The sequence below is a fragment of the Vulpes lagopus genome, chromosome 9 (genome assembly GCF_018345385.1).
Source record: "Vulpes lagopus strain Blue_001 chromosome 9, ASM1834538v1, whole genome shotgun sequence".
NCBI classification, from domain to species: domain Eukaryota; kingdom Metazoa; phylum Chordata; class Mammalia; order Carnivora; family Canidae; genus Vulpes; species Vulpes lagopus.
The window spans coordinates 28,422,332-28,444,314 of NC_054832.1; the positions used below are offsets into that span (position 1 = coordinate 28,422,332).

The 21,983-nt window shown below is 37.9% G+C and overlaps 3 protein-coding genes across 5 annotated transcripts in view; 2 read left to right on the forward strand and 1 right to left on the reverse strand.

Moving 5' to 3' along the window:
* Nucleotides 1–1,278: 1,278 nt before the first annotated feature.
* Nucleotides 1,279–11,170, reverse strand: ENY2 (ENY2 transcription and export complex 2 subunit). 2 transcript variants are annotated; one of them, XM_041769265.1, is made up of 5 exons: nt 11,019–11,170; nt 9,514–9,590; nt 5,740–5,810; nt 4,322–4,396; nt 1,279–1,540 (listed from the first exon to the last, which is right to left on the reverse strand). In XM_041769265.1, exons 1-5 carry the CDS (start codon nt 11,022–11,024, stop codon nt 1,464–1,466), a joined length of 306 nt encoding a protein of 101 aa, XP_041625199.1. In that variant the 5' UTR covers nt 11,025–11,170; the 3' UTR covers nt 1,279–1,463. The 2 variants fall into 2 exon arrangements, with proteins under 2 accessions (XP_041625199.1, XP_041625200.1); XM_041769266.1 differs by having other exon boundaries at nt 11,091–11,169.
* Nucleotides 11,171–11,372: 202 nt separating this feature from the next.
* NUDCD1 (NudC domain containing 1) overlaps nt 11,373–21,983 on the forward strand; it is an 82,595-nt gene continuing 71,984 nt past the window's right edge. Inside the window, exons 1-2 of one of the 2 annotated variants that reach the window (XM_041769263.1) lie at nt 11,474–11,603; nt 12,941–13,004. Coding sequence is in view for 1 of the 2 variants with exons in the window: in XM_041769262.1 (XP_041625196.1) it covers nt 11,486–11,603 (118 nt within the window). In the remaining variant the exon portion in view is untranslated. Of the gene's footprint in view, nt 11,604–12,940; nt 13,005–21,983 lie in introns of both variants that reach the window. The other variant, XM_041769262.1, reaches the window with a different exon arrangement.
* Nucleotides 20,412–21,129, forward strand: LOC121498890 (39S ribosomal protein L20, mitochondrial-like). Its single transcript, XM_041769264.1, has one exon. It carries the CDS (start codon nt 20,434–20,436, stop codon nt 20,881–20,883), a length of 450 nt encoding a protein of 149 aa, XP_041625198.1. The 5' UTR covers nt 20,412–20,433; the 3' UTR covers nt 20,884–21,129.

Genomic DNA, 21,983 nt, shown 5'->3' on the forward strand with positions numbered 1-21,983 from the left:
AGAGCCAATGGGAAATCTCAGGTAGAATAAAATGATGAGGCTTGACTTTTAGTAAGGTCACTTAGGTAATAGTGTGGAAGTCACTGGAGGAAGCATGAAATAACTACAGCAGGAAATATTAGGAGCCCACCGCAATAATGTCTGAACTAAGGCAGTTAAGAGGGCAAAAGTGGGCCACTGACAGCCTTGCTACAAAGTGGTCCTCTCCATCAGCTGCACAAGCATTGACTGAGAGCTTGTCAGAAACAGAGAATGTTGTGCCATATCTCTTACCTTCTGAATCAGTATTTTAACATGGTAATCTGTACATCTGGAAGGTACCACTCTGAGATAGGGAACGCAGTAGGGGCAGTTACTGGAGGAAGGTTAAGTCACTATCCTGGGTGTGGTCAGTTTAAGGTATTTATGGTACATCCAAGAAAGCTGATCCACAGTAGTTGGGTATAAGGGTCTGGAGGCTGGGTTGAAGTCTGGTCTGGAGAAACGATTTACCATTTATCAACAAGTTTGTATTTGAAGCCATGGTCCAACCCAAGTTCCCTGGGATCTGCCCAGGAAAAGTATATCATTAGTCAAGCAGAGGGCCCAGGAGGGAGCACTAAGAAACACCATTATTTGAAGTCCCATACAGCAAAAGGTATCCACAAGACACAGAAGGAACCTCCAGTGGTAGGAATACACAATGTGAGTAGTGGGAAGAAAGTTCCAAGTGGCAGGATGGTCAACATTCTCATTCCAGCAGAGGTCACATAAGAACACACAAGAGTCCATTGGATTTGGCAATCTTGATGTCAGAGTAAAGCTACAGGTGGAGATTATTTCCCATTAAGTTCTTTCTTGACCTTAGTATGTGGGGATGCAATTTAGAGTTTTCTGCTCTCAAAGTTCAGATGAGTAGAATATGTGAGAGGAGCTTGGTATGGAGCCAGTTTGCAAATGTTCTCTCTTCCAATAAGATGATAAATTCTTTGAGGAATAAGGAAGGCACATAAAGATGAGTAAGACCCAGTCCCAACCCTCAGCATTTATAACAAAGCAGAAATAAGACATCTGTAGTACAAGATGGGACATGTATTATAAAATATCATAGAGATTCAAAAGAGGAATACACCACATCCAGACAGTAAGAAGAGCCTGCTTACTTCTCCTCAGTTGTTAGCACAGATATATGTACATACTTAACACTTAAACTGCATTAATTGCTGAATTTTCCTCTCAACAAATCTGGTATATTATTAATAAAGTCCCTTTTATTCCAAAATCCAAGGAAACTTCAAGCTCATTCATGAGATATTTATTAAAATAACACATTTAGGGAAAAAAATCAATACAATGTATACATCATTACTGAAAACTGTATACCATCATACAAAAAAGGATTTTATTTGGGAAATTGATTCCTAATTTATGGCAAGTTTTACTTTCAGAAATAAAACCACAAAACAACACAATCTAATTCAATCTTAAAGGCTGGCATGCTGAGCAAGGAATGTTCTTATTCTTTGTAGGAGCTCCTTCTTTACACTGTCAGGTACCAGGGCTGAAATATAAAAATAAAGATATAAGAGTAAGAAGATTCTAATTAATATATGTCAAATTGGTATTTGATATTTCATTCAGAATGAAAATAATTTCATGAATAACCCATATGCTTCAAAAAAGAGAGGTAAAGACATCTGAAAAAATAAAGTATATCTGCAACTCATTATTTGAGTAAATTATCCATCCAATACCTAAACATACTGCACATTGATGAGAAAAAAACATGCGAAAATTCTTTAAACCAGGAGTGGAAAAGGCCTTTTTGAAATACAGAGAGTTATAACAGATGAATAAATCTGATATAAAAGCAACAATGACAATTTAATAAGTTGGTCAAAATCACAATAAACAAAGGCAAAAGACAGAAAGTGGGAAAACACTTACAGAAATGGGCTGATCTCTTACTACACAATTTCTCCAAATTGATAAGAAAAAGATCAGATTAATAATGACCAAAAAAAGATGAAGAAAAGGTAAAACACAGTTCTTGAACATAAAAGGGTTAGTTTAACTTCATAGCTGAAATGTGAATCAAAACCACATTCAGACAGCATGTTTTACCAATCATGTTGACCAAAATACCAAAGGTCAGTAATATCCCTTGTTGGCAAGACTGAGGGAAAACTGGCTCTCTTATATTAGCTGGTAGAAAACATAAAATCGGTACCACATTTTGAGGAAGATAATTTGGCAATACATATTGAAATATGTGCACATACTCTCTGACTCAGCAAAAATGCAAAAATTGCAACAGGAGTTACATTTGTGGTATTTTTACTTTTTCAATTTTGAACCATTTGACTATTAAATATTCAGAGTATCACTAAAAAATTAAAAAATTGTAAAAAGCCCTGCTCTTTGGAATTTTAATTAGAGCCTTGCTGCTAGTAATTTCATATAACAATTATATATCAATAAACAAACTACACTATTGTTTTTCCTTTCTTGGCTACTAATAAATAAGGACAATAGGAAATTCACTAAAACTTCTAATGCTACTTGTTTGTATCCAAAGGAAATGAAAACTTCAGATACAGTTCAGTAATTGTACACTGAATTCCACAAATAAGTACACAAATTAAGTAAGACACATACTCCTATTTACAGATTGCTTAGTTTAAGCTTGCTAGAAATAAAAGCTACATAATTAATTCAAGACCACTGGAAATGTGATCAGTATGTATATTAAACACTTAATAAAAATTACGGTGATGGAGTATAGATCAGTTGCCTTGGAGTTAGGGATAAGGTGTGAGTATAAAAGGATAGCTTGAGGGAGTTTTTTGGAGGGGAAGAGGGCAATTACATGAATCTGTACATGTGTATAAAATTCATAGAAGTGCACACTAAAAAAAGATCAATTCTACTATATTTTAGTTAAAAAAAATAAAAAATAAAAAAATAAACACTTCTGGCTATAAAAGGAGACTAAGAACATAAAACATTTATTTTTATTTCTCTGTTCTCTATTTGCCCATTTTCTAGCAGTGGTGCTATAAGGGATCGAAATGTCCAAGATATGAGTGTTAAAGGAGAAGCAAAGGAAATTTCTACCCTGTATAACCAGCTCCAAAATGTTAATAGTTGAAGCATAAATTACAGAAGGAAAGAAAAAGAAATCAGATAAAATTATTTTAAAATGTAAATTCAGGGACGCCTGGGAGGCTCAGTGGTTTGAGTATCTGCCTTTGGCTCAGGGCGTGATCCCGGGGTCCTGAGATTGAGTCCCATATTGGGTTCCCTGCAGGGAACCTGCTTTTCCCTCTGCCTATATCTATGCCTCTGCCCCTCTCTCTCTCTGTATCTCTCATGAATAAATAAAATCTTAAAAAAAAAAAATGTAAATTCATGCAGGAAGCTATAAATACTGTGTTTTGTTTTTCTATCCCTGAGACATGCTTGATGAAAAAGTCATGTGTTTTTAGGTGTAAGCAGGCCTACAGATGGCTGGAAAGGACCATGGGATTCTGTAGCTCTTTCCTAGCAAGTAGTTCAGAGAATTAGTATTTTCTTGTAATAATTTTCAAACTTTTTTACACTTGGATTCTTTTTACTACTACTATGTGAAAAAGAAGTAATGGATCATCTAATTTATCTGCTTCCACTTAAAATTACCAAAAGAAACCCTTCAAAAAATAAATGAAAATAATGTAGCCACAACTAGCTAACAATGTAATGTAATTCCTAACTTAATATTTATTACATATAATCAATGTTAATATAGTATTTCCTCTTTTTCTTTTGTCTTCTGTGAGGAAATAAAGATGATGGTAGAAATTTAAATATAGGTTACCTTGAATATGAAGTTTTAGAACTACCAAATTCTTAATTTAGACACTTAAGAAGACAGGGCTTTACTTATTTTCAAAAAGAAAAGCAACAGCAGAGCATTGATTCCGGGGCTGGAGTAAAACTTTGAATTATTAAATATTTAAATGAAATCAGGCCATACTTAATAAAATTTATAAATTCTAGCTTCAGGTAATACTTGCCTCTACAAAATCCCAAACTTTAAAAATTATCTATCTTAACAACCATTATCAACTTACTTTTGTATACTGTTTTAGAGTGCAAAAACATTTTATGCCTCTCATCTCATTTATTACTCAAGACTATGCTAGAGAGGCAGGTAGGCAATTATAATCTTTCCCAATGAGTACCCAATAATTTTGGAAAGGTTGTTTTTCCCTGTAAAAAAAAAGAAAAGTTGAACCAGCAAGAGAGAGAAGAAAAAATGTCTTCAGCACACGTTTCATTCCATATAATTTATATTCCTTACCTCTGCCTTTTGGTGTGATTTCAGCCACCAAGTCATCAACAGTAACGTGTTCTAGTCCTTTTTCTTTAATTACCTCTTATGCAAAAGCAAAAAACAAATCATATCATTTAAAATCATTATCTGTAAGAAAGATTTTCATAGAGGAAGGGTTAAGATCATGTTTTTAGAGTGCAAATTGGTCTTAAAAAAAAAGAGGATACTTCTTTCTTTCTTTTCTAATGAAGATTTAGTTCAACCTTAAACACATTAAGTATTCACCAGATCAAAATCTTAAAAGCCTGTTCATCTCTCAGCTAAATAACCTGTAACTTAACAATTTTAACAATTAGAATGAATGTGACTATAAGGTCAAATCTAACATGTGTAAGAAGCTGGAAATCTTTAACTATACATATCTTATTTCACCATAACCATACCACCTCTTGAATATGTATGGAAAGAGGAAAAAGCTATAATTTGAGTCTAACTTGTAATTTCATAGCCCAGAATTAAAGTACAGAATAACTCCTTTGTTCCTTTCTCTTCTCTAGGCTGGGCCAAAGGAAAGAGAAGAGGGTAAGGAGTTAACATTTACTGAAACGTTATTATGTGCTGGGTGATTAACAGCATTTGATATTCACAACAATCTAATGGGTTGGGCATTTTTCCACTCACAAGTGACCCAACTGAGTCTTAAAGATTAAATAACTCCTCCAAAAGTGAGCTGAAATCCAGCTCTAGTCTTTTCCAGTGAAGGTCTGTATGACCTCAAAATCTATGCTTTTTCTAATTTGCCACACTGCCTTCTTAGGATTGGTAATATAAATAGTCTCTATTATCATTAATTGTAGAAACCATGACTATATAATGGGAGTTCATTGAAAATATCCAGAATTCCATTATACCAAAGCCAAGCCAGAAAAGGAGGCTCATCTTCGTGACATGTATAATCTATTTAGCAGCAGCATCAATACCTAGCAATTTAACAAGCTTCCATTCTACATTTTTAAAAAAAGTAAGTAGAATTACCTAAGAGCTTTTCTAAGTAATTTTTATTAACACTGTAAAGCCAGGAGATATAATTCCTATAAAATCTGCCAATCATAAAGTATTCAATTTGTTATAAAGTTAAAACAGAGGAATAACTAATGTTTACTTTGAATAGGCACACTGAAAAAGGTTGGAACGCATACTTTGATGCCAGAAAAAATCTTACCTCACTTGTTTTAAGAAAAATACAATGAAAATTTCTACAGATTTAGGAATTATGTCTTATCAAAAGGAGATGGGGCAATCACTACCAGGAGATTATATTTTGTATTTGTTTAAAATTAGTTAGGCAGTCAATAGATCTTAAAATACTGCCTATTATTTTTCTAATGAACCCCAAGCCAACAAGAACAATAGAATTAGCTTATCTTGTAAATGAAACTGATTACCTTTACAGTGTGCCTTCAACTGGTCCTTCCAGCCACATTCAATTAATTTAGCTCTCAGCAACTCTTTGAGGCTGTTGAAAAAGAAATGTTTTCATATTAAACTACAACAAGGTACAGTATTTTAGACAGGAATGATTGAAGCAAAAGTTCAAATGTTCAATTAAAAATTGGCTGCCTTCTAATCACAAAAATTTTAACTGTGATCTAATCTTAGTTCTATTACTAAATAATTCTTTGGTCTTATGCAAGTCATTTGAACTCTGGACTTCATTTTCATCATCAGTAAAATTAAGTATGTAGATAGGGTACAATAATTCTCAAGAAACCCTCCACTCTCTGGCCTTCTCATACACTTTCTACTTCCACCAACAGTAATATTATGGGTCTTGTGACAACTTCTAAATAGTATTAGTTGAGCTTGAATTGAAGCAGCACACCTCGAAGGTTTCAAACTCCAAAATCTATTCTTTTTTTTTTTTTTTTTTTTATGATAGTCACAGAGAGAGAGAGAGAGAGAGAGAGAGAGAGAGAGGCAGAGACATAGGCAGAGGGAGAAGCAGGCTCCATGCACCGGGAGCCCGATGTGGGATTCGATCCCGGGTCTCCAGGATCGCACCCTGGGCCAAAGGCAGGCGCCAAACCGCTGCGCCACCCAGGGATCCCCCAAAATCTATTCTTTGACTACAGATTCTTATCCTTTCATTCTCTTACTTCCCCATCATATCCCTTTCTAACCTCAAAAACTTTCCCCTTTTTTCCAATAACCTTCTAAATTATATACTAAATATGGTATTTTATTGACTCTAAGACTGGTTTTTCCCCACATTTCAAAAATTCAGTAATTGGTATGCCTATCACAATTTAATTGGTAGTATCTTTTTTCCTCCAGCTGGTAAAAAAAAAAAAAAAAAAAAAAAGAAAGAAAGAAAGAAAGAAAGAAAGAAAGAAAGAAATTAAATGGTGTGTATCCCAACTAATGGCAGAAAAAGGGTGTAACAAAGTATTTTCTTTCCTTGTCGTTTTTCCATACTCAACTCTTAGAAATCCTTAATCTTCAACCTAAATCACTTTTCAGCATGAACATGTCATGTCCCAAACTAAACCACTTCTCTTTCAATAATATTCCCCCCAAATTCATTATGTGACACTTCTATCTGGATATTTAATTAGGTCTTTCCATCTTAATAGGGCCAACCCAAATCCTGCCTCTCTCCACCTCAACCTATTCTTCCTTTCAGAATGCCACTGTCCATCCTGGTTCCTCAAGCTAGAAAATTTAGCATCCTTCACTCAGCAACTCTGTTAACACTATACATATAATCCATAGAAGCAATTCCTATTGGTTCTAGTTCTAAGTATACACTACAATCCAAATGTTTTTCATCATCTTTGTTATTGCTCCCTTAGTCCAAGCCATCTTCTTCTCTTGACTGGACTGTTACCAAAGCCTCTAACTTGTCCCCCTGCTCCCTTCTTTATATACTTTGCTCTCTTTCCTCTTCCCAAAACGGTTTGGTGGCTTCCCAACTTACTTAAAAATTCCAACTCTATGCTACAGCCTAAATAACCCTCCATGATATTCCTCCTCTTCAGCTATGCTTCTGACTTTATCTCTTCTTCCCCTCACCTAATTTATAGAGGGTTCATGAGCCTCCTTGTGGTCCTCAAAATGCCAGGCAAGCTCCTATCTTGGGTTCTTGGCTCTTGGGAGACCCCTCATTCCTTCATATCTTTGACCTCTTATCAGTGAAACCTTCTTTATTTTTCTCTGCCTCAGATACACATCTCATTATTCTCAGTTTTATTTTTCCTCTAGAACTTATCACTGCCTACATAATACAGACTAACTGTCCATCTTCTCCCATTAGAATGTAAGCTCCATGAAAGAACAGACTTTATTTTGTTCACTACTCCATCTCTAGCACTTTAACAGACCATAGCATATGGCAGAAACTCAGTAATTTTAAATTGTATGAATGAAGAAACAGCCAATAATAAATAATCCCCTTTATTCATTACTGCCAATACTATATTCTCTCAGTTCCCCAAGGCATTGTTCTGGATGTCTTCTTCCTCATTTCTCACATGGAGGGCTGCTTTTACTTTAACAAATTATAAGTTCTCCCTTCCATTTTTGCTGTTTTACATTTTTAATCTGATACAATCTAACACATTCTTCTGTAATCCACCTCTAGCCCTTCAAGTCTATCTTCCACATTGGCAGCCTAATATTCCTAAAGAGCAAATGTGATGTAGTCATCCCCTTTCTCAGAATCTTTTAATGACTCCCACCACCCAAGGATAAAGTCAACAACAGATGTTTCTGCAAATCCATCACCCACTTTCCTGACCTTTCTTTGACACCACTTGTAGTGTAAGAAATCTGCATAGGGTTCCAACAATTGAAATGAGACCTAGGCCAGGTTGACCATAACTGGCCTATGTACCTAAGTAAGATGGTAATCACGCCAGGTACTTTGCTGGAACTACTAGGAGAAAGGTAGTCTGAGCCAGAGGGATATGAATTCTGAACTGCTAATCTTTGCCACCTGGTGGGTAGAGTCTGCTTGAGAATAAAGCCAACACAGAGGAAAACAGAGCTGAGAAAGAAAAAGAAAGACACATACTTGGTAACAATTTTGAGTGCCTGGACCCAGTGGAGACAGATGCAACTTTAAGCCCTAAACTTTGTAGTTAGATGAGCTTATATATTTCCATTGGTTAAGCCAGTTTCTGAGTTCTATCATTTAAAATGAAAGAATTTGGACTTCTACAAAATCCATTCCTCCTGTCCACTGTTCCAGCAACATCACTCTCACACTTTACCTGCTAGCTTTAATTCTGTAGTTCCTCAGAACAGTATGATGTTGTAACACACCTCTGTGACTGCACAGTCTGTTCCATCTGCCTAGAATGTCTTCTGTCCTTTATTGGCTGAAAGAACTGCTAATCTTTCTCCCCGTGCTGAAGTACCTCTTTTACTATTTTGTAATTGATTACCTTAACCCCACCATAGAATTCAAAAATCCCTCCAGTTCCTTCTTTATATTTTTCTTATGCAATTCTTCATCCTGTTTCTGGAAGCCTTTCTTGATTCCTGACTCTCTGTTTAATACTTCCAAACCTGTTCATTCTTCAAATATTTACTTGGCTAATTATGTGCTAGGGATGATGCTTAGGGATACACTGGTATTTCTACTGTCAAGGACTTAGATTATATTGAAGGACACAAACAAGCAAAGCAAGTGGATATAATACAATGTGATTAAATGCTTAGATAGAACAAGGTATCTGGGACTAAATAGATTCCTAGAAGAGGTGATGTTTAAACTAAAACCTGAAAGATGAAGTAGACGAAAAGATCAGGGAAGACAAATGTTTCAGGGAGTAGGAACACCACACGCTGCTCTGAGGTTAAGAGTGTAGTAACTGAACTGGTTCTACCATATTTTCTCCCTGTTAAAACTGGGTACCATTATGTTTTTAATTGCAGTTATTTGGGTATTTTTTCTTTTCTATTAGATTATACATTCTTTGAGAAAGAGTCATTTCTTATTCATCTTTCTAGATGACTCACTTTCCTTTAAGTAATGAAATACTGAGCAGACCTGTTTTTTTAGAAGTTAGGAATTGAAACTTCTGATAATCTCTATTTGCTGTAATTCCTTCCACTGACATCAGTTTTGTTCCTTGATATTTAGACTCTTATTACATATAACATAACTATAATTTAAAGATGTTAAATGTCATTTATTAACACAATCTCTTGCTTACCGTTCTCTTTCTCCAGTTTCTATCAACTTTTGGTTAATCGCTGCTCTCATCTGCGCATCTTTGTTCATCTTGCTAACCTGAACATCAACATGTATTTTCAGATACAGAACACATAAAAAGCATTTTCTTCTAAACCCTCTAGGTAAGCATCCTAATATATTTAACATCCTATCAACTGAGGGGGTGATAAATTTCAACAGTGTGTTAACAATGTCATTACTCTTAATATTGGTCACTGCATCCCAAGAAGTCATACTGATTAATTCACTTTACAATTTTCTTCCGCCATATACCCTTTATTAATGAGTCTTTGGATAATGATATTTATCGTATCATTTATGCAATACTTATGTGCCCGGTATTGGGCTAACACAGGGGTTGGGTTTTTTTTCCCCATTTAATTCCCAAAACTTATTCTTTCATGTAAGAATTATTAACACAATTCGTATTTTACAATTGAGAAAACTGAGGCACCAAGATAGCAAGTGGTGAGGACAGGATTTGAACTCATGTACTTTGAGCCCAGCAGTCTCAACACACTTTTAACAGCACATCATAACTGCTTATCATTTCTGCACCTTAACTGCATTCAAAATTTCGGGGAGGCCATATAACCTAGAGAGTAATACAAGATTAAGCACTCTTGGTGAAAAATTAAATTTCCAGATTAGGTTCAAAGTGCTTTACTTTTTTTTTTTTTTTTTTTCTGTAGGGTGTGCCCAGAATTCTACAACTGCCAAACTAACTCTGAGTATGTGCTTGTGTATGCTCTTCATCGAAGCTTGCTGGTGGAATAAAGGAAAGAACAAATCTCAAACTAACTCCTAATTTAGAAAACTCCCAATTTTCAGTGAAAAAAGACAACCAAAATCAAAGTGACGTAGAAAGGAGAGGAAGGTTAGAATGTAACAGCTGCAATAAGCTAACATTACTGCAGATAATTTGTCACTAACCTGGGACCACTTTTGCTGTGTCCCGTCTCGCCTACATGAAAACTCAAGACTGGCAACTGAGTTTTGAGTTGGGAAAAAAAATTTTTTTTGAGTGCAACAGGAAAAAAGGAAGGGTTGAGAAAGGGCTGAGAAATGTTTGCTTGTGGCTGGAGGCTAACATTTTCAAAATAATTCTAAGGTCTAATCGGTACCATTCCTAGAATATTGAACCTGATCTCGCCTTGGCCCCTAAAATACGGATAGTGACCTTGGGCAAGTCAATTCTTAAAGGCCTCAGTTTTCTCACTGGTAAAACGAGGGCGCTAGGGGATCCCTCCCAGTTCAGACATTCTTTGGGAAAATAGAATAGGGCGGAGACAGCGGGAGAGGCGGGAGGGGAGGAGCCAGAAAACAAAGCGTGGACTGGCTTCAGGCCAACTCCGGTTGCACGCCCTGTCGGAGAGCCCTACAGGCCCGCGAGCGCGGGTCGGGGAAGCTAACGAAAGACAGCACATCGAAAGGAGCCTGGGCTGGGCCCGGGTCCCGGCCCTGAGGACCACGGGCATAGCTCACCACCATCACCGCGGGCGAGGGCCGTCCCTTCCCAGCGACGAAATGACCCTTGCGCTGACGACCGTTACCTACCACACTCTTCGGCTGCCCGGACCTAGACCCTCAGTAGCTCGGGCACCTAAGCACACAGAAAGCTAAAACACGCATTTCCGGGGCGGGGTCTCGCTCCCCTGCCTATAAATGTGAGAATTTAACCAGCGCGGGCCGCCTCCTGGTAGCTCAGCCCTCTGGGTAAGAGAGTCCAGCCCATGTTGTCGCTGGGGCGTTAGGTCTCCAAGAAACTACACAGCCCGACATGCAACAGAGTCAACTTTCCCTTGGACACTACATTTCCCAGAAGGCGTCCCGCACCGCGCAGTGTTTTCTGGGATGGGAACCACGCCGCCTGCGAGCCTCGGCGCTACGGGCGAAGCGCGGACCTTTCAACAAGAGCTTTATTAATTCTCTCGCTGCGACCCAGGAAGGCTATGGAGGTGGCTGCTAATTGCTCTCTGCGCGTGAAGAGACCTCTGTTGGATCCCCGTTTCGAGGGTTACAAGCTCTCCCTCGAGCCTTTGCCCTGTTACCAGCTGGAGCTTGACGCAGGTGGGAAGCGGCGGCGCCCCCTGGCACTCTAGTTCTTCCCCTTTCGGCTGCCAGCGGCCGGACCCTTCCCTCATTTTCTTCCTTCCTGATTTGGGCGAGCAAGGCGTCCGGGGCCTTCCGTCCGGCCGGTCGGGCTGGGTGGACCCGGATGGGCCGCTTCTGGACACCGACGCCCATCCCGGGACCCAGTGGGAGTCTCTCGCGCGGCTCTTAGGTAGCTAGACCGGGGCGGGCCCGGGCTCCAAGGTCCGTCCTGCGGTTCGCGGTGCTGCCTGGGCTCCGGCCGCCTGTCGGTCCCTGGCCTGGGCTGCCGCGGAGAAAGCTCAGGCAGGACTTGCCTTCGCTCTCGAGCATCCTCTGTAACCGTGTGCGTTAAGAGGCCACGCCTCCTCGGAGGGCCCCCGGCTCCGGTTTCCTCTAGCGGAGCCCCACGTCACAGAAGAGAAACTCCGATGCAGTTCAGAGCATTGTCAGTTACACAGGTGCTGTCAGACCAAAGGCATTATCGTAGGCAACATCTCTAGAAGATTTTGAGGACAAGTTGATTTAGTACCTACACTTCTGCTCTTTTGTGTGTCTGAGGCTAGCCGAAACAAATTCACCCCTGCTTTTACGAGGTATAAGAAGCATTTTAATACATTTTAATACTCGCCTCTACTGGTGTTGACGCATGTTGTGAGTGGATCACACATTGAGAAATACTGATCTAAAGAATTTTATCAAATAAGTGTTTATGAAGCTTGTAAACATCTATTGAGAGCCTGTTTCATGTTTACAAGCTGTTATCAAGATGAATAAGATACAGTCTGTAGGGATCCCCGGGTGGCTCAGCGGTTTAGCACCTGCCTTCGGCTCAGGGCATGATCCTGGAGACCCGGGATTGAGTCCCACATCCGGCTCCCTGCATGGAGCCTGCTTCTCCCTCTGCCTTTGTCTCAGCCTCTCTCTCTCTCTGACTCTCATGAATAAATAAAGTCTTTTGGGATCCCTGGGTGGCGCAGCGGTTTGGCGCCTGCCTTTGGCCCAGGGCGCGATCCTGGAGACCCGGGATCGAATCCCATGTCGGGCTCCCGGTGCATGGAGCCTGCTTCTCCCTCTGCCGGTGTGTCTCTGCCTCTCTCTCTCTCTGTGACTATCATAAATAAAAATTAAAAAAAAAAATTTAATAAATAAAGTCTTTAAAAAAAAATAGAAGGCACAGTCTGTAACATAAAAGTGCAGTTGGCTACTTGGAAAGAAAAATATAAACATAATTACAAAACTGTGATAAGGCAGTGATTGGGTTATGTACAGACCGTAATGGTAGTGGTAATGGTAGTGCTTACGTATCTTTGCAGACCTGCCTGGGGATCTGGGAAAGCTTCCTGGAGCTGATATCTTAAGTTGGGTTCTGAAGGATAGGTAAGAGTTGACCGGGGTAAGCTAAAAGGAGCTTGGTTTTTCATCCCTTCCTTTCTTTCTTCCACCTCATGTCAGTAAATGGTACCACTATGTTTAGTTTATGCATTAAAAAAAGCAACCCAAAACTCAGTGGCTCAAAACGGTAAGCAATTATTGTTGCTCACAAGTCTGCAAGTCGGGTAGGTGTTTCTTCTAGTGTTGGCTTGGACTCATTCTTGTGTCTTTGTTCAGTTATGCATCTGCTTGATGGCTCTCCTCATCTTGGCTATACTTCCTCACAAATTTGGAGGTGTTCTGGCTACAGACTAGGATAAAATTATTTCAGATGCTCTTGCTTAGCTCTTCTCTGTGTGATCTTTCATTAGCCCAGGCTTAATCCAAGAGAAAAGTAGCAGCACACAGGCATTTTTTCAAGCTACTGCCTGGAATAAGTTTGCTGTTGTCCCATTTTTCCAAACAAGTCATATAAGCAAGCTTTAAGGTCAGTATATAGTAAGCTCATAGCAAAGGGTATAGATTCAGGGAGGCATAAAAATTGGGACTATTAGAGCAAGTCTATATATATAGTTGCTTATGTTGGAGTCATGAAGTATTTCTTCTTTTAGTCCCTCTGTTCAGTCTGTGGGCAATATAGTCAGCTCAAGGTTTGACTTCTTGCCTCTACCTTTCTCCAAATCAGTTATATCTTACCTGAACTATAGTTTATTGACTAGCTTTCCCACCATTCCATTCTCCTTCCTTCCATTCTCTGTAAAGCAGTATCATCATAGTTTTTAATTTTCTATTTATTTGATATCCTGTTTCCTCCACTAGACTGTGGAGCTCCCTGATATCAGTAATATTTTCTTTTGTTCACTACTCTATCCCTAGTGCTTAGCATTGTAGGTGCTCAATAAATTGAGTGAATGAAGAAGAGAAGGAGTTGTTATTGAGGTCATTCCATTCCTTAGAAAGCAAGAGCAATGGAAAAGGGTAAGTTGTGTGTAGGACACTGATGCAGCTCTGTGTAGGTGGAGCAAAAAAATCTGGAGAAGTAGAGACCACTTAGAAAAATAGGTGAGGGCACTGTTTGTCTTGTGGACTTTATCCACACATCTGGGGAGTAAGTCACTGTTTCCCAGACATTTTCTTGGGCCCTAATGATTAAAAAATAAAGCTCAGCTGTCAAAGATTTGCCAACTTTTTAATTTGCTAAGGGGAGATGTTTCTTTTTTTTGTTTGTTTCAAGTTTATACTGAAATTCTATTTAGTTAACATATAGCGTAATACTGGTTTCAGGAATAGAATTTAGTGATTCATTACTTATTATAATGCCCGGGTCACATCACAGGTGCTATCAGTGCCCATCACCCATATAACCCATCCTCTGAACACCTCTCTTCCAGCAACCCTCAATTTGTTCTTTATAGTTAAGATTCTCTTATGGTTTGCCTCCCTCTTTTTCCCCCTTCTCCTATGTTCATGTTTTGTTTTTTAAATTCACCATATGAGTGAAATCACGTGGTATTTGTCTTGCTATGACTGACTTGTTCACTTAGCATGATACACTCTAGTTCCAAAGTGGAGATGTTTCTTAAAAACTGATGTCCTCACCCATTCTTTCATAAACAAAAGGATATTTTAACATCAAAAAAGCAGAGAGCAAATTCTCACAGTAGTCCTCTAAAATGCATTAGCTTTATTAACTACTCACTAAATGGTCCTTGGTCTCTCCTCTTTTCACCATTGTTGGTTTTGGAGTCTGTGTTTGAGATGTACAGTTGGAGGTGATGAGGTCCCATTTAGGGTTTTAAGTATAGAAAAAAAGAGATTTAGAGATTGAATGGTTTAATTTTAGATTCTGTGGAGATTGAATTTGGAAGATTGGAGGAATAGGACCAGGGAGACCAGTTTGGAGGCTTTTGCAGTCCTTCGTGTGAGGGGCTTGCATTAAGAATTACTACTTGAGGAGGAGGATGGAGAGCTTAATTCTTTTAAAAACTCTTTTCTAGAAATAATGAAGTATGATTGAGGAGCTCCTCTTAGCAACTTGGTTTCTTTAATGCTCCCTAAGGAGTTTACATTAATTCAGCAAGATGTTAGTGACTGGTGTGTGAAGCTGTGCATTTAGGATGTGAGGATGAAGATGTGCTCTGGTTTAAAAAAGCTTGGAGTACTGGTCTATTTTTATTCTCTTGTTTTAAATAATGTTAGTAAATTGTTCTAAAGTTCCCTTTGCTACATAAACTATAACTGTCAGTCTGTGTATTCCAAAAAATTAAACAAACAACTCCCTTTTTTATGAAATTGTGATTGTTCTTTGACCCAGCAATTCTAGTTCTGGGCATTTACCTTATACAGATCTTCCTTGACTTAACGATGGAGTAATGTACAGACAAATCTTAAATTGAAAAATGCATTTAATACATCTGATCTACATAACATCATAGCTTAGCCTAGCCTACCTTAAATGTGCTCAGAACACTTGTACTAACCTACAGTTGGGCAAAATCATCTACCACAAAGCCTAATTTATAATAGAATGTTGAATGTCATGTAACTTATTGAATACAAAGTGAAAACCAGAATGGTTGTATGGGTACGGAATGGTTGTATGGGTACGGAAAGTGAATGAGCTGTTTACCTTCATGATCAGTCACGTGCCTGACTGGGAGTTGTACCTTGCTGCCATGGCCCAGCATCACCAGAATATCCTACTGTAATATTGCTAGCTTGGGGAAAAATTCAGAGTGCAGTTTCCACTTTTACATCCTTGCAAAGTTGAAAAATCCTAAATTGAACCATTTTAAGTTGGGGACTGTGTACATATTTTTTTCCTTGAGTCTTCATTCTGTAAATGTCTTTGTATATGTTTTCCCCTTACATTTCACCTAGCTAACTCATACTCCATTCATTCATCTTGGTTTACATGCTACTTATTCAGAGATTCCTTTCTGGACTGTCTAGTTAGAATCTATACTACACAATCTGTTTAAATTAGAATCTGTAGTCTGTTTTCCTATTATACCTGATCATAGACTTTTATCATACATTGTAGCATCCAATGTCTATTTTCTCTTTTAAGATTATTGGTTTTGTTAGCGATGGTTCTAATGTCCATATTTAAGTGCTTTGCTTTGAAAGGGCTGGAGCATGCCTGGTGATTAATAAGTGATTTTATATCACACATATTAAATAGGCTTATTAGGATAATTGATAATAAACTGCATGTATTTAAGTGTACAGGTTGGCAAGTTTTAAAATATATACACACTACTCCTGAAGTCCTCACCGTAATCAAGATATTAAACTTTGTTTTCTTCCTCAAAATTTCCAGTGCCCTTTGTAACTAGCCCGCTGTTCCTCCACTTTAATCCCAAGCAACTGTTGCTGTGCTCTCTGTCCTTATAAATTAGTTTGCATTTTCTAGAGTTTTATATACATGGAATTATACAGTATGTACTCTTTTTTGTCTCACTTTTACTCAGCATAATTACTTTTAGTTCATGTTTGTGTGAGAGAGGGATATTGAAATCTCTGGCTATCATTGTGGATTTTTTTTCTTTTCAGGTATTGTCAGTTTTTGCTTCATATATTTTATTTTATTTTATTTTATTTTATCTTATTTTATTTATTTATATTTTTTAAAGACTTATTTATTCATGAGAAACACAGAGAGGAGAGAGAGAGAGGCAGAGACACAGGCACAGGCAGAGGGAGAAGCAGGCTCCATACAGGGAGCCCGACGTGGGACCTGACCCCGGGTCTCCGGGATCACCATCTAGCACCAAACCGCTGAGCCACCCGGGCTGCCCATGCTTCATATATTTTAAAGCTCTGTTATGTTGCATAAACACTTTATCATGTCCTTTTAATAAATTGACACCCGTATTATTAAGGAATAACCTTCTTTATCCTTGTTGATATTCTTTACTCTGAAACCTTATCTGATATTAAAATAGTCACTCAAGCTTTCTTTTGCTAAATCTTACCATAGTGTATGTATTTATTTCCATCTTTTAACTTTTAACCTGTTTGTGTTTTAGTATTTAACATGTATATACTATTGGCAGAAATAGTTGAGTCTTGCTTTTTTAATTCAACCTGACAATCTCTACCTTTTAATTAGACTATTTACATTTGATGTGATTATTGATTTTGTTAGTTTAGGTCTTTCATCTTGCTGTGGATATTCTGTTTGTCCTATCTAGTCTTTGGGAAGATGAAATTTTCCCTTTTTTTTCCTAATTTTTCATTCCATTTTTTTCTACCTTCTTTTGGATTATTTTCTTATGAAATCATTTTTTTTAAAGATTTTATTTATTTATTCATGAGAGACAGAGAGAGAGAGAGAGAAAGAGAAATTGAGGCAGAGGAGAAGCAGGCTCCATGCTGGAAGCCCGTCTTATGAAATCATTTTTATCACTCTTTGTTATTTTACTGGTTGCTTTAGGGTTAAGGGTATATACATCTTTAACTTATTACATAATACATTCAAATAATTTTATACCACTTGTAATATAAGACCCTAAAATAGAATACTTGTTTCTTTCTTCCTGGCCTTTATGTTGTATTTGTGTTTTCAAAAGATACTTTTGGGGCTCCTGGGTGGCTCAGTGGTTGAGTGTCTGTCTTTGTCTCAGGTCATGATCCCCGGGTCATGGGATCAAGTCCTGCATCAGACTTCCCACAGGGAGTCTGCTTCTCCCTCTGCCTATGTCTCTGCCTCTCTCTGTGTCTCTTGTTAGTAAATAAATAAAATCTTTTAAAAAGAGAGACATTTTTGCCCTGTGTAGGATTCTATGTTGATATGTTTTCTTTTTTCAATACATTTGACCCTTGAATAATGTGGAATTGAAATATTCAGGTCCACTTATATGTGGATTTTTTTTCAATAAATAGTACATTACTGTAAAAGTATTTTCCTTATGATTATCTTAATAGCATGTTCTTTTTTCTAGCTTTATTGTAAAAACACAGTATATAATATACAGAATATATGTTAACTGTGTTATTGGTGAAATTTCTGATCAGTAGTAGGCTGTTAATAGTTTAGTTTATAGACAGTCAAAAGATGTATGTGGATTTTTGAATGTGCCACAGGTCAGTGCTCCTAACCTTTGTGTGATTCTAAGGTCAACTTGTCTTTAAAGATGTTGCCTGTTACTTTTCTTGTTATTAATTGTTTCTGATGAGAAATCTGGTGTTTTCCAATCTTTATTATTTTTACATGATGTGTTTTTTCTCTTTTATATTGGTTTTAAGCAGTTCGATTATGTTGTGCCTTGCTGTGGTTTTCTTCATGAGTCTTAATAGTTCTAAAGTTTGGAAAGTATTCAGCCATTATTTAAAAAAAAAAATTTTTTTTTAATAATCCGGTTGCCCGTTTTTAGATTGCCGGAAATTGATCCCAGTTCATCAGCGCTCTTGATTTGTATGTTTTTTCAAACATTCTTTTTTTCCTGTGTCTTATTTTGGGTAATTTCTATTTTCATGGTTTTACTTTCATTAATCTTTTCTTTTGCAATATCTAATCTGTTGTTAATCCCATTATGTGTATTTTTCATCTTGGATATTATTTTCATCTTTTTTGTATCTTCATGTCTATTGTTTTGAATGTATGGAATATACTTTAATAACTTTAAATGTTCTGTTCTGCTGATTATAACTTCTTTGTCAGTTATGTTGAGCTTCTGTTGATTGATTGGTCTCTTCATTATCAGTTTTGTGTTTTTTTCCTTTTTGCCTGCCCAGTAATATTTGACTGGATGCTAGAAACTGTGAATTTTACCTTGGCTGGAAGATAGATATGTGTTCTTATAAATATTCAACTTTATTCTGGGATGCAATTGAGTTACTGGAAACAGATTATTCATTTACTGTTTTATGATTCAGTAGGCTGGTCTGGAGCAGTGCTCAGGCTAGGGCTAATATTCCCCACTAATGCAACAAAAGTTTTCTGTGTACTCTACCCATTATCTCATGAATTTAGGTATTTTCTTCATTCTATCTGTTGGAACAGTCATGGTTTCCAACCTTGTGTGAGTGCCCAACACTTCCCTCTTATTCTAGAAGAGGTAGAAGAGAATGGAATAGTAAACAACTGTGTGAGAATTAACCTTGGACAGGAGAAGAGAAACAAGAAAATCAACAGCTGTTTTTCTTCTGTGTGTTATATAGCAAGTACTTTACATGTTTTAAGATTAAGCTTGTCAATAATTTTTTAGGACAAGTATTACTAATTTTCATTGAAGATGAGGAGATGGGATAGAAAGGCTAGTAACTTAATAAAACTACTTGACAGTGACCAAGCCGACTCTACAGCTCATCCTTTTTCTAATCTGTGTGGTCTCTTTGGGCTATTTTTTTCAGAGGAAGGAGATTAAAAGCTGGTGAAGAGTTGGGCTATAGTCAGGGTAAAGGGTGAAAAGAGCTATGTAATTATTGGATTTGTGTAGAGTTAACTGTAAATTTTCTATCTGCACTTAGGGTAGAAAATATGGGGAAGAGAGGTAGATGACCATGTTAATTTGTGCAGAAACATATAAAATAGGTTAGCGGGAGCAGTGCTCCAAATTCAGTTCTTTTGTTCTGTAAATCTTGTTACAAAACTCATAACACAGACTTGTACAGTAGTTACACCCTATCCACAGTTTTAGTTTTGCTATCTGCAGTTTGAGGTACCCATGTCAGCTGTGGTGCAGAAGCAGATGATCCTCCTCCTGATGTATTGTCAAAAGATAAGTAGTAGCCTAACACTACATCACAATGCCTATGTCATTCCCCTCACTTCTTGTCATCACGTAGGCATTTTATCATCTCCCATCACCAGAAGAAAGGTGAGACAATAAAATATTAGAGAGAGACCACCTTCATGTAACTTTTATGACAGTATATTGCTATAATTGTTCTATTTTATTATTATTGTTAATTTCTAAGTAGGCCTAATTTATAAATTAGACTTTATTATTGGTAGGTATGTATAGGTAAAAACAGTATATATAGGGCTTAGTACTATCTGGTTGCAGATAAGGGGGTTGGCAGGCTACTGAACTCTTATTTTATGTCTTTATATGCAAATAGCAAGCTCAGGAACTAGGCGAAAAGAAATGGTCTAAGAAGTGGCCTTTGTAAGTCAACATTTTAATGTTCTTTGCCTCTACCTCCACTTTTTTAAAGCTATTGTACTTTGCTATAGGTATTAGAATGAATCATATTTAATTGGTGTCAAAAGTGTTGAATATTGGCAATTTCATATTCAATATAACAATATATTTTGAAAGGAAAAGAAGCAGTAATTGTAACCATTGTTAATACCATTACAAGGATCATCTCTATTTTGTATTTACTATATATTTATATGTATGCTCAATGCCAAGCACGGTACATGTAGTAGACCTTCAATAAATAATTTGCACATGAGGAGTGGAGACGCCGGCCCGCAGGCGCCATGGTCTTCCTCACCGCGCAGCTCTGGCTGCGGAGCCGCCTCACGGACCGCTACTGGCGGGTCCAGGAGGTGCTGCAGCACGCGCGGCACTTCCGAGGAAGGAAGAATCGGTGCTACAAGCTGGCGGTGAGAGCCGTGACCAGAGCGTTTGTGAAATGCACAAAAGTGCGGAGACTGAAGAAGAGGAACATGCAGACCCTCTGGATTAATCGAATCACAGCTGCCTCCCAGGAACATGGCCTGAAGTACCCGGCATTCATTGTCAATTTAATTAAGTGCCAGGTGGAGCTCAACAGGAAAGTACTTGCGGATCTAGCCATCTATGAACCAAAGACTTTTAAATCTTTGGCTGCTTTGGCCAAAAGGAGGCGACTGGAAGGATTTGCTGCTGCCCTAGGGGATGGCAAAGAGCCTGAAGGCATATTTTCCAGAGTAGTGCAGCATCACTGAGGGGGATTCCAACACTGCCTGCCCTTTGCAGCTGAATGTCTTAGGAAAATTGTTTTTCCCCCTGATAATCACAGTGGTTAACATAGGGGCTAAAAGTTATGACACCATGTGTGTAAGTTTGGTCAGCAATTATATTAGTTTGCATTTTAGTGACAGGTGTAAGAGAAAGGCCCCTTCTTCCCTTACTGGGACAAATCTAGAAATCTTACACAGATGTGCAAATAAAGCTCGTGTGGTGTTCAAAAATAATAATAATAATAATAATTTGCACATGAGAAACTATAAGTTTTTGAGGTTTCATATATGTTTTATAAGAAATTTAGGTAAGATTAAGGAAGACCTTCTTCTTGTTGTTGGACCCTAAGTTCTTTTTAAAAGACTAAAAGAAAAAGATTTTCCAGCAAAGCTCTTTTATTTCCATTGCAAGATAATATTAAATAGTAAAATATTTAGTACTATGGCCTTGTTGCCTTTTTTTTTTTATTATTAAAAGAGTTTATTTATTTATTCATGAGAGACACACAGAGAGAGGCAGAGAGAGAGGCAGAGGGAGAAGCAGCCTTCATGCAGGGAGCCTGATGTGGGACTTGATCCTGGGACCCCAGGATCATGCCCTGAGCCGAAGGCAGGTGCTCAACCGCTGAGCGACCCAGGTGTCCCTTAGCCTTCTGTTAAAGAGATTTCTCTTCTTCCACCATCTCCAAGATCCCAGCAGAGATTTGAGACTCCCTGCGCTCTGCCTCCTTTCTTAGGAGGCTCTACAACAGAGCTCCGCCAGTGGTTAAGTTCATTACATTATGGGCACTGCTTTTTCCTTTCGGTTCTGCCTCTCCTTTTATAAACTGAAGATGGTTGACATGAAAAATCCAATGAAAACTTTTGCTTTCTCATTTGAGGCCAGATATGCAGCTTTTTCTATGCACTAACAAGCTTTTACAAAGTATTAAGTATGTAATATGCCCTGTGTTCATTTCTGTGTCCTAATAATTTAGTAGATTATCTTGTTGGAACGCAACAACAAAAGACTTAGACTATATCACAGTCACCTAACAATGGTTTTCCAGAACCATAGGTTCACAGATGAGAATTTGTAGTAAGGC

Coding starts and splice junctions, on each gene's coding strand:
- ENY2 (XM_041769265.1), bottom strand. Junction 5,811..9,513: donor GAAACTGGAGAAAGAGAACG/GTAAGCAAGAGA, acceptor CTTTTTCAACAG/CCTCAAAGAGTTGCTGAGAG. Junction 1,541..4,321: donor AATCACACCAAAAGGCAGAG/GTAAGGAATATA, acceptor TTTATATTTCAG/CCCTGGTACCTGACAGTGTA.
- LOC121498890 (XM_041769264.1), top strand. CDS start 20,434: ATGGTCTTCCTCACCGCGCAGCTCTGGCTGCGGAGCCGCCTCACGGAC.